Source organism: Panthera onca, chromosome E1 (assembly GCF_046562875.1).
Source record: "Panthera onca isolate mPanOnc1 chromosome E1, mPanOnc1 haplotype 2, whole genome shotgun sequence".
NCBI classification, from domain to species: Eukaryota; Metazoa; Chordata; class Mammalia; order Carnivora; family Felidae; genus Panthera; species Panthera onca.
Genome location: NC_138352.1, coordinates 10,067,938 through 10,079,873, shown reverse-complemented (window position 1 = coordinate 10,079,873; position 11,936 = coordinate 10,067,938). Strand labels below are relative to the sequence as shown.

At 54.9% G+C, this 11,936-nt stretch overlaps 1 protein-coding gene across 3 annotated transcripts; it reads right to left on the bottom strand.

The window, feature by feature from the left end:
• Positions 1–70: 70 nt before the first annotated feature.
• On the bottom strand, positions 71–11,934 carry OTOP3 (otopetrin 3). Of its 3 annotated transcripts, XM_060645459.3 has the most exons (8): positions 11,529–11,934; positions 5,791–6,204; positions 5,565–5,701; positions 4,926–4,984; positions 4,532–4,650; positions 2,639–2,803; positions 2,004–2,531; positions 668–818 (listed from the first exon to the last, which is right to left on the bottom strand). In XM_060645459.3, exons 1-8 carry the CDS (start codon positions 11,545–11,547, stop codon positions 778–780), a joined length of 1,482 nt encoding a protein of 493 aa, XP_060501442.2. In that variant the 5' UTR covers positions 11,548–11,934; the 3' UTR covers positions 668–777. The 3 variants fall into 3 exon arrangements, with proteins under 3 accessions (XP_060501440.2, XP_060501441.2, XP_060501442.2); XM_060645457.3 differs by having other exon boundaries at positions 71–818; positions 2,004–2,803; XM_060645458.3 differs by having other exon boundaries at positions 71–818; positions 2,004–2,803; positions 5,791–6,171.
• Positions 11,935–11,936: the final 2 nt, after the last annotated feature.

Genomic DNA, 11,936 nt, shown 5'->3' with positions numbered 1-11,936 from the left:
CTGTCCCTTCCTACCATACTCGAATTGACAGCTCTGTCCCTGAGAACAAATGTCACGAAGCTTGAATGTAATCGATCAAACAAACAGGGTTTATGGCAGCAGGAGAGAGCTGTTGAACTCTTCCTGGTAGCTAATTAATGAGCTCATTAGGAGACAGCGTATGTGGGGAGGGAGGGCCAGGCCCGCTCTCTGGGCTGCAAGCTTCTAGAATGTCCTGGGCTGAGCTTGAACCAAGTACCCTCCCCACAGAATGAGGCAGACCCCTGAGATCAGTCTGGGTGGCAGCGCCGCCCCCCCCCCCCACCCCGCCAGACTCCATCATTTAGGGCTGTCGGTCCTGGAGAGTAGCCGTGGGGGGCTTCCTGGGATGTCCCCTGGGCTGTACTGATTGTGGTGGTGAACAGGGGCAGGCACGTGCCCAGTCCTGGGTGTGAGCATCAGAAGCTCGGTGTCCAGGCCCTGCCCTTGGTCTTGGGCTGCAGACGGTACCTCCCACCTCAGTGAGGATCTGGGGGAGGGGGAGGCTTTGGGGAATCCAGTCTGGTCTAGGTCCTCCTGAAATGGAGTGTTTGCTCAGAGACTCTGGGCTACCCTCTGCCCAGCCTTGGCACTTTGGTGTTCTGCCAGGGGTGGGTCCTTGGGCAGCCTCAGGCCTCCAAGTAGACCTCCACCAGCCCTCCAACAGAATGCATACGGTAGAAGACCCCCAGAGGCAAACCGAAGTTGACGATGGTGAACCACGTCCGGTAGCCATAGAAGTCCTTTTCCAGCCCGTTCTCAAACTCCGGGTGTATACCAAACGCGGGCATCATCCACAACTGGGGAGGAGAGGAGGGGGTTGAGTGAGGGAGAGGGCTCTCTGCGTCCACGGGCACTCCACCCAGGGGAGGCAGGCCCCAAAAGCTGCTAGCACACCCCTCCTCCCCCCCCCCCCCCATTCAGCCCTTCATCCCTTCAGCCCTGGGCTTTCAAAGCAAGCCATTCCTCCCTAAATTCCCCACCCTGTACCACAGCCGCCTCCCTGGCTTGCCAGCCTGAACTCTAGGCGGATCATGTGGCCTCACGTTGCCACCAGCCATGGCCCAACCTGCTCTGGGCTCCCCTGTGCCTTGACCTCAACCACCTTCTTCCACTCTGCCTCCATTTCTCTGCCAGTCTTGACTCTCTGCTCTCTCTACCTGGTCCTGTCTTCTGTCCAAATTCTGCCCCTTTCTCAAGACCCAGATTAAATCTTCATGAGGCCTTCCTTGGCCCATCGGGCCCACATTTCCTTCTCTGAACTCCTACTGCACATTAGGGCCAGGTGATGATGTATGGTGGCCTGTGTCAGGGGCTTCACCACCTGAGGTGTTTCCAGCATGGTGTGCCTAGAATGTGTTCATCATGCGCTCCAACCACCCTGGGTGTCCCGGCACTGCCCCTGACGGGCCGTGGGACAACCTAAGCCTCCGTTTCCCCATGTGTCAAACGGGGACAGTGATGGTGCATAACGGTGGCTGCTGCAGGGGTTTCCTGTGATGATTCAGTGAGGAGCTGAGCTACGGCATGGGGAGGTGGACGCGAGACTTTAGCTGCCAGACAGCCAGCAGCCATCGTCAACACTTTCCCCTAGAGAGCTTTTGGGAAACCAGGCACTTGATGATCTCTGCCCTTTGACCCAATTCAGTGGATGATCAATTATTTGGCAATTCCCTCACTGGCCCCCTGGTGTCTCTCCAGCTGGACAGTACACTTCCTGAGGGTGGAAATCTTACATGTTTGTAAAGAGCACTTAGCTATATGCTTGGCACGTTCATTCATGCGGGCACCTTACAGAGAGCTGGGGGACACTGCTCTCAGCATGGAGCTGGTGGGAAAGATGCATGTGTCCCCGACAATAAAAGGGACAAGCCAGTTGCCCTTGGGACAGTCGATGCTCAACGAACGCACCATTCCTTCCTTCCTGAGGGTCCCTGAGGCCACCCGGGCAGCTCCGTCCCCACGCTCCCGCCCTGTCCACTCACTGTGAGATTGCAGAGGATGAGGAAGAGACAGATCTCCTTGAGCGCCCGCCGCTTCCAGTTGAGGTGGCTGTAGGAGTGGATGTAGGCCAGCGAGGCCCGCCGCAGGTCCTGGCCCAGCTCCAGCAGGGAGCCCCGGCGGGGCGGCTCGTCCTCCTGCTTCCCTGCCGTCTCCCAGAGCGGACGCCGATGCAGGCCCTCGATGATGAAGAGGTTCTGGGCGATGTGCTGCAAGATAATCAGCAGCGAGTAGGCCAGGATGAGGCGGTTGAGCAGCTCGTGGGGGCGAGTGGCCACGATGGCCACGATGGAAAAGTAGGCGATGCCCATCTGGCCCAGCGCCGCGCCCATCAGCAGCACCACGTCCAGGCTGCGGGTGGGGTTCTTGAGCGTGTCCAGCTCTCGCTCCTCCAGCCCGTGGATGGCCGTGCCCGCCAAGCACGCCAGGCTCATGGCGGGCAGCACGGCTACGTAGAAGGCATAGTAGAGGATGAAGTATTGGCGTGCGATGGCGAGGCCACTTGCTTCGATCTGGAAGAGCACGAAGACGCACACGCCTGCCACCAGGGCCAGCAGGCCAAGCAGTGGCCCGAAGATGGCCCCGTGCAGGTGGAAGGGAGGCGTGCCGGGGCGGGCACCTGTGTGGGGTGCCAGGCGGCGGCCCACGTTCTTCCACATGACAAAGAGCACGGCACAGCAGATGAGGCAGTACTCGGTGCTGAAGGGGTAGAGCATCAGATAGCCCTTCTGGAAGACCTCGCACACCGTGGCATTGAGGCACACGCAGGTGTTGGTGTCATTGCCTGGGAGGGGGCAGGGTGGGAAGGGACAGTTGTTCAGGTGGACCTCGTTCTGAGGAAACCGGCCGCACCAATCAGTCCCACACTCCTGGAGTATGCCACCCATTTTACAGACTTGGAAACTGAGGTCCAGAGATAGAAACCAGAAATCGCGGGATGGTCGTTTCTTTACAAAGGGATTTCAGACTTCAGGAGCCAAGCTTTTGTAAAGACACATCATGTCTTTGGGGCCAAATGTCACCTCAACAGATTACTTCTCGGGCACGAGGGGAAGTCTATGACTTTACAACAGGAGGATCTGGCTGCTGCATCTGAACCCTCGGCTACATGCTCTGTGGGGCAATCAGACATCTTGCCTCGTGATGAGGTCCCTTGCAAAGCTCACAGCATCAACTGTGGAATGCCAGTGTCCAAAGCGTTTAACCTGGATCTGATCGAGGCTTTGGTCCATACTTCCAGGTGGCAGGCTGAGCAGGGAAGAGGAGAACAAGTCAAATGCCACCACTAGGAAGCAGCCTGACAAACCTCAATGCCATTAGGAAAACAGAGACGTAAGAGACGGAACCATGTTTGAACACAGCATCGTAGGAGACATTTCACAGGCTGGTTGGGGAAAGCTGAACAGGTCGATGGAGAGGATGGGGATCATGTTGAGGAATTCTGTTAGAAATTATGATCCGGCTCAGGTCATTTCTCATGGTTCGTGGGTTTGAGCCCCACATCAGGCTCTGTGCTGACAGCTCGGAGCCTGGAGCCTGCTTCGGATTCTGTGTCTCCCTCTCTCCCTGCCCCTCCCCTGCTTGCACTCTCTCTCTCAAAAAATAAATAAACATTAAAAAAATTAAAAAAAAAAGAAATTATAACATTGTGGTAGTGGAGGGAAATATACTTATTTTAAAGAGATGTGCATGAAAATGTTTTGAGATGAAATGCTGTGATCTCCATGATGTAATTCGGCAAGACATTGAAATTATAGCAACATGTCAATAATGATTACCTCTAGGTGATGGGTATATCCCGTTTTTTTACTCATCTGTATGACTTTTTTAGTACTAAAAGAATCCGTGGTGTCACTTGTCAAAAATTCTCAGCACAGCTCTTCTGAAAAATGTATCTGAGTCTAAAGAATGTCCGCAGTCCATAGGCAGGCTGTGATTTTTGCAGCGGGGGTGCAAATGCATGAATGTGCTGGGAAGGCTTGGCTGTACACAGGTCAGGATGGTGATGCCACCTGGGGGGGGGGGTGTGCTTTACACATACAGGTGTGGCTGAAACCCCCATGTAGGTGTGTGGGATGTAGCCTCTAAGGGCAGACTGTACAGGTAGGGGACTGGTCATGGAACAATCTGCGGGAGGAGGGCCTTCTGCCCAGAAATCTTCTGTCTCTCCTGATATGTCCGGGGATCCACAACTGTGTTAGGAAGACATCCGTTCCTTTCAGTCCTGAAGCCTTTTAGTTTCTTGCAAGCAAAATGCAAATGCTAGGGGTGGGGCGCATACCTGGACTTATCAGTGAGTAGTTCAGCCAGGATTTGTGGCTAGCTAAGGTGACAGCTAGATGTCTGGAGCCAGGCTGCATGGTGCCAGCACCGATGGGGCAGGACGAGGACCAGCGTGTAGTCACGATCCAGAGTTTGCTCCCACTCTGGGAGGGAATGTGCATGTGCGTGCGAGTGTGTGTGTGTGTGTGTGTGTGTGCATTTGGGGCTGGGGATCATGTCTCCTCTGTACCTGAGAAGTTTTCCACAAGGGCGCTGAGCTCAGCCTTGATCTCGCGGTGCATGGAGTCGTTGGTGACAGCCAGAACCCACAGCAGCAGGTTTGTGGCCAGGGTCAGCATCAGGCCACACCTGGAGGAGGTGCCACACTGTGTCCACACAGCCTGGCTGGCTCCCGCGTGCTCTGCCCTCACCATCACTGCCTTGGGGGAGACAGCTCTCTCCCAAAGCCAGACCCCATCTGGCATTAGGACTTCAGGAGAGGCAGCCCTAGAGGCCCCTTGGGACCCCTTCCCGGACTGACATGCCACCCCAGGGACACCCTGTCCAAGGAAGCTGTGGGAGCAGGCACTGGCAGGGGACAGGGAGCCCCAGGGGTTGGAGGGAGAGAAGGTACCCCATCTTACCTAGTGAAATTGGTCTGGACCTGAACACAGTCCTTACAGTGTTTCCAGAGCACCCAGGTCTGAAAGAGATGAGGCCTTGAGCCCAGGGGCTGGGGGCAGGGGTGGCGGGAGCGTGGGGTATGTGCCCCAGTTGCTTGTATGTATGTACAATGGAAGTGACAGCGAGGACGTCTGGATTGGAATCCTGGCTCTGCCGTTCCCTTGCTGCGTCGTCTTGGGCCAGTGGCAAAATATCTCAGAGGCTCAGTCTCCTCATCTCTAAAATGGGGCTAAAATGCCCACCTCTTAGGGGAATGCCTACTTATCGGAGAAATGGACGGGATGATGCAAAGAAACGGCCAGCACAATGCCCGGCACAGGACAGGGACTCAGGAGTGTGAGGGATGTTGGTTCCTAAGAGTAGCTCTGTATTCATGGGGGGTGTGGATTTAGGGATATGCAAGTATGCACAGGCAGGTGTATTTACAGGGGTCTGCATTTCAGTGATGCAGGTACACGTAGCTGTGCATGGACGTGGGTATGTGGAGGCAGGCATTAGGCTGCGGCCTGTGTGCACATATGCTAGGCCCTGCAAGCTGCGCCTAGGCATGGTCGGGGTGTGTGTGTGCATGCGGCACGGGGACGGGAGAGGCCTGTCACCTGGGCGCCGATGAAGACAATCTCGATGACGGGGAAGATGAGTTCCAGCTGCGACTTGCAGTGGATGTGGCTCACGTCGTAGCCCACTCGGAAGACGTTCAGGCAGATGGCACAGCTGCCGAAGAGCACCAGGGAGCCTGGCCGGGCCAGGTGGCCGTTGGCGCCTTCCCTGGACCCGGCTCTCCCTCCCCACCCCTCTCCGGCCACCCCGTGCCCCAACACTCACCCCGCACCCAAATGGATCCTGCGTGAGGGTCCCGGAAGAGCATGGCGTGTGTGTGGCGGGTGGTGCAGGTGGCGTAATAGAGGAGCCAGAGAAGGGACAGGGCCTTCAGGGCGGCCAGCAGGATCCACACGTCGCCCAGCGTGACAGCCACGTTGTTGAAGATCATGCTACAGATGAAGGCTCCACCCAGGAACACCACATTGAGGGCCAGGAGCCCCGAGAAGAGCTGCCCTGCCTTCTGGGCCTGCCTGTCTCTCCGCAGCAGTGAGAAATGCCGCGCCAGCCAGGACTTCCGGTACGGGGGGGCAGGAGCTCCCATTTTCTCGGTCCCCGTGCCGACTTGGTTCTCCTCGGCCGGGGCCACTCCAGTCTTCTGTGCTTCTGGAGAGGCCATGGATGCAGGCTGAGAAGGGGCTGGGGACACAGGGTCCTGGTTGGCTGCCAGGCTTTCCTGGTTTCATCCTACCCCTGCCCTTAACTGCTGTGTGACCTAGGGCAAGCTATGCAACCTCCCTGGTCAGACACTGGAAATAATAGCAGCTTCCTTGTCTACTTTACAGGACCTGAGGAGGTTCACGCAGACCAGGGGTGTCTCAGTCAGTTGAGTATCTGGCTCTTGATTTTGGCTCGGGTCATGATCCCAGGGCCGTGGGGTCGAGCCCCACGTCGGGCTCTGTGCTGAGTGCGGAACCTGCTTAGGATTCTCTCTCCCTCCGCCCCTCTCCCCTGCTTGTGCTCTCTCTCTCTAAAATAAAAACAAAAAACAAAAAACAAACCAGGGGATATGGGAATCCTTTGTGCTCCAAATAGATAGGGATTATTTCGACTGGTTTGAGGAATACCTCCCTCCCAACGCCCTGCAAGGTTATCCCGCTTTCTGCCTCAGTGCCTGATCTGAAGACAGAAAATAACTCTGTCAAGGGAGCCAGGGGCATCTGCATAATGTCTGGCCACTGGACCTTTTGTGACCACTAAATGGCAGATTGTGTTCTGCTGACTTCTGGGAGGAATTTCCCTCTGGAAGGCAGGGAGAGCAAGAAGGTGTCCTCTCTTGTTCTGACTTTGATTAGCTGGGTAATGTTTGCCTACAATGTGTTGAGAAGGATCCTGAGGCTGAGTGTGAGGTTGGTGGGAAAGAATGCTGTGATTTGAAGTGATACTTGATTATGGATGTATATGTGTATATATAAAATTACTTTTAAAAGTCTAGAGGAGGGGCGCCTGGGTGGCTCAGTTGGTTAAACATCTGACTCTCGATTTCAGCTCAGTTTCTGATCTCACAGTTCGTGCGAGCAAGCCCCAGGTCAGGCTCTGTGCTGACAGTGCAGAGCCTGCTTGGGATTCTCTCTCTCCCACTCTGTCTGCTCCTCCCTCCCTCCTTCTCTCCAAAATAAACAAATAAACATCAAAAAAAGAATAAAAGTCTAGAAGACATCCACCAGATTCACAATAGGAGTTTCTTCTAGGGAAGGGAGTAGGGTACTAGGATTGGGAGTGGTTTAATGCTCTAGTTTCTATTTTGTATTTTTTTTTAAAGCTTATTTATTTATTTCGAGTGTGTGTGTGTGTGTGTGTGTGTGAGCAGGGGAGGGGCAGAGAGAGAGGGAGAGAGAGACAACCCCAATCAGGATCTGCACTGTCAGCACAGAGCCATACGTGGGGCTCGAATTCACAAACCTGAGCCTGAACCAAGAGTTGGACGTTTAACCGACTGAGCCACCCAGGTGCCCCAATGCTCTAGTTTTTTGTTTTTTTTTTTTTAACGTTTATTTATTTATTTTTTTGGGACAGAGAGAGACAGGGTATGAACGGGGGAGGGGCAGAGAGAGAGAGGGAGACACAGAATCGGAAGCAGGCTCCAGGCTCTGAGCCGTCAGCCCAGAGCCCGACGCGGGGCTCGAACTCATGGACCGTGAGATCGTGACCTGAGCTGAAGTCGGACACTTAACTGACTGAGCCACTCAGGCGCCCCCCAATGCTCTAGTTTTTAAGGGCACATTTTTAATGGGATTGAAAGTAATTTTAAAGCACATTAAGATTTAGGGGCAAAGTTCTGGGATTGACTTTCAATATCCGCTGTGAACACGGGACAGGCTGGAAGTCCAGCATGATCCCCGGTGGGCCCTTTGGGTACTCATTCCTTGTGGGGCTGAAGCTACACTAGACAGCGAGGATGGCCTGGTGGTTCCGGGTGCCGTCCCCGTGGAGGGCTTCTCCTGAGCTGACCTGGGAGGCCCTCTCGCCATCCCCGGCCACCTCTGAAGCTCTCCCTTGGTGCTGCCACTGCCCACATCCCTGGTACTCTGGGCTCAGGGTGCCAAGTGCTCTCTGTCCCCATCCTCCAGGCGGGCAGGAGGTCTGCTTCTTAACTACCTCAGTCAGAGGCCTCTCCATTCCCACCTCTCCCAGCAGGTAGCCAGGTACCCTCCTCGCCTCTCCCCTATCAACCTCTCAGGTCTAAGCCTGTCCATTCCAGTCTGCAAACCTCTCTTAGATTGTTCTTTCTTTACTTACTGTTTTATTTTATTATTTTTATTAAAACATTTTAATGTTTATTAAAAAAAACTTTTAAATGTTTATTTTTGACAGAGAGAGAGAGAGAGAGAGCACAAGCAAGGGAGGGGCAGGGAGAGAGAGGGAGACACAGAATCTGAAGCAGTCTCCAGGCTCTGAGCTGTCAGCACAGAGCCCAACACGGGGCTCGAACCCACGAACTGTGAGATCATGACCTGAACCAAAGTCGGATGCTCAACGACTGAGTCACCTAGGCGCCCCTCCCTTAGATTTTTCTTGACCTCAACCTCTCCCCTAGTTCAGGGCCTCTTCTGCTCTCTCCTGCACTGGTCTCCCTACCCACTGTGCCTCTCCCCTACTGTAAGCCCGCCAAGGCTCCCAATTGCTGAGGGGAAATGAGTCAATCAGAGAAAGACAAATACCGTAAGATCTCACTCATATATGGAATTTAAGAAACAAAACAGATAAAGCAAAAAGGAGACAAATGAAAAATTAGACTCTTAAATGTAGAGAACAAATTGGTGGTGACAGACGGGAGGTGGGTGGGGGGAATGGGTGAAATAGGTGATGGGGATTAAGAGTATAGTTACTGTGACCAGCACTGCTGAATGTATAGAGTTGTTGAATCACTATTTGGACATCTGAAACTAATATAACACTGTATGCTAATTACAATGGAACTAAAGAAATAAAAATAAAAATAAGACAATTGCCCTCAGTATAAAGTCCAAACTATCTAGCACGGCCTGCACTGCCTTTCAAAATGAAAACTTACGGTGCATGTTTAGTACAGGCTTGGAGGCTAGCTGCTTTTGCTTCCTGGTCTGGCCTTGACTTAGCTTTCTAGCACTGTCCTTAGACCCCACTGCCTGCCACGGACTGTGTCATCCTGCTGTAGCTCCCAGAATGTGCCTGCTTTTGTTCACCACCCCGTCTGCCCATGCCGCCTTTTGCCCATAATGCCCACCCCCTTGCCCTTTGGCTGACTGCAGCTTAGATCAGAACCCCACCTCCTCTAAGCAGCCTTCCCTGAGCCCCAGGCCAAGGCTACACTAGGTGCCTCATGGCCCCCCTGGGGCATCACCTGTCATGCTCATTCTCTTCTAACTCACTGCTCTTTGCTCTGTCTCTACCCTTTAACTCAGCTTCAGGAGCTTCAGCTTTTCCTTCTCTGTAACCACCAGAAGACCCTCACCACATTTGGCTCTAAAAGACAGCCTTTCCAAACCCCCAGGCTCCCATGTGCTCTTTGCTCAATATTCATACCTTCTGTGGTTCTGTTACGGCAAATAGAATAACACTTGGTCCTCTCTTCAAGATTCTACAAGTGATTTTGTCCCCCTTTCCCAGTCCTCTCTGTCGTTTTTTGCCCTCTCCCTGTCCAGCCCCCTCGTCACACTCTGGACACCTACTCCCCATGTCGATCCAGGCCCAGCCAGAAGGCTCCAAGTCTCCATCCATCCTTGTGTGGCTTCCCACACCCCTCCCCCGCATCACTTCTGGAGGCTGCTGTTCCTCTGCCTCACCTGTTACCTTCCACCAATGGCTCTTGCCCATCTTCTCCACCTACCTTAAGAACCTCTCCCGGGAAGCATTCTTTCCCTGCCCAAGCATCTATTGGGAGTGCATGTGCACTGTCTGGTGAGGCGCTGTGGGCATGGCTGGACCCCCTCAAGGCCAGGAGAGCCTCCAGGGCAGGGACCAGGTCCTGCTGAACTTGAACCCTCCAAACCTATCACAGGCATGCTGCTCTTGCTGACCGACTCTGCCATTTTCTGGGGGAACTTTCAGCACCACAGCCATGGACAGAGACCCTTCCCATTAAATGCTTTCCATCCGGACCCAATCCCAGAGACTTTAGAGATAATCTTTATCTGTCCTCCAAGTTGAGCAAGCATGAGACTCACAGGGACACCTCCCTGCTCCTTTTGTCCCAACCCTGACTCCTTCTTCTTGCCTTCCCCACAATGTCCCTCATCTTCCCAGGGCAGTAGAGCCTAATGAGCCCAGTTCTGGCACTTACTATCTCTGTGATCTTGGATAAGCTACTGAGACTCTCTGTGCCTCAGTTTCCTCATATGTAAAATGGATGTACAACTATGGAATAGTACCTGGTGCATAGAAGATACTCAGTAAAGATTTCTTGAACGAATAAATGAAGCACTTAATGCATAATGCCTACCTCATTGGGGTTTCGTGAAAATTAAATGATTTAACGCGTGTAAATGCATATAGAGCCATGTCTGGCACACAGAAAACTCTCAGTGTTAGTTATCTGTGTCTTTCCTTTCAGTTCTGTGGAGGTCCTGGAGAGACTGGAAGGGTCAGGATTACTGGTAAATTTCAGGGGTGGTTTTTGCTTGGACTGCAGGCCTAGAGGGGACACTTCAGGACAAGGTTCCAGGTCCTCTCTCTTCAGGGTCCTCTTCCCTGCCCTCCCCACCCCCAAATCCTACCCTCCAACGGCCGCTAGAGGGAGTCCTGGAAGTGGTCGAATTCGGTCTGCGGTGGGGAGGGTGCCAGGGTGGGACAAGTGGGGGGCGCGGGAAAGAGGCTAGGGCACCCAGGACTGACAAGGAGGAATCCGCCGCCCTCTGGCACGTCCCTTGGCGCGACGCCAGTCCAAGGGAGGGCCCGGACACCAAACTGGTTTGTGGGTCGCGATTAGAGACAGGTGATGATGAAAGCCGCGGAGCCGTCGGGGCGTGGCGCCTGGCCCGGAGCCGCAGGACCAGCTCGGGAGGAGGCAGCTGAGCGCGGCCTGGGACCTTGGGGGTTTCTCTCCGAGCCACTCGAGGGACTGTGGTGCCCGGGGCAGCTGCTACACATATACCTCAGACCAGATGTCCAGGCAGCCCCAACCCCACAGCCCTTTACCCAGCCATCCTGGGTTTTGCTTCTTCCTGGCCTTAGCACCCACTTTTGGCTGTGCGCCCCCAGACCGGCTGGGGTGGGACCCGCCCTACTGATTTTTGTGTGCCCCCTATTCGCGGAAAGAAGGTGGGCAGCGGAGCCAGGGTTGGGGTGCGTTATAGAGAAGGGTTGGTTCTCAGGTCGCCAGGGGTTGGCCTCCCCCTAGCCATCCCGCCCTCCTTCCCTTACCCCTACAGTCCCTAGTCCTTGAACCCGAAGCAGGTGTAAATGTCAAGGATGGGCCCGCCCGGGAAGTCCCGCCGGCAGTCGAAGGGAGCTCCGGGGCCTGGCGCCGCCGCCGGGAGCCTTACCTGAGGCCTGGGCTGGCATCGCCCCCGGCTGACCGACTGCCGGCGCAGTGCGGATCTTCAGTCCAGGTGAGGCCCCCGGGCCCGCACCGATGCCCCCGACGCCCTCCCCTGCGGGACTGCGCAGCCGCTGCTCAGGCTCCGTGGCCCATCGATTTTTCTGTTGACTTTGGGGATCTCATTAATCCTTAGTTAATTACCCAGCCAGGGGCTCCCAGACGGTGCAGCCAATAGCGAGGCAGCTCGGCGGGCGGGGCCGGAGGCCGTGCGGGCTTAGGGCCTCAGGGTCAGAGGACCCGCTGCCGCCCGCCTCCGGGGTGGACTGGAGTGCACCGTCCTTAGGCCATTAGGCCTTGGCAAAGGCTCTGCGGGGCTCAGGCCACACTTTCCTACGGCAGCCAAGCAGGGAAC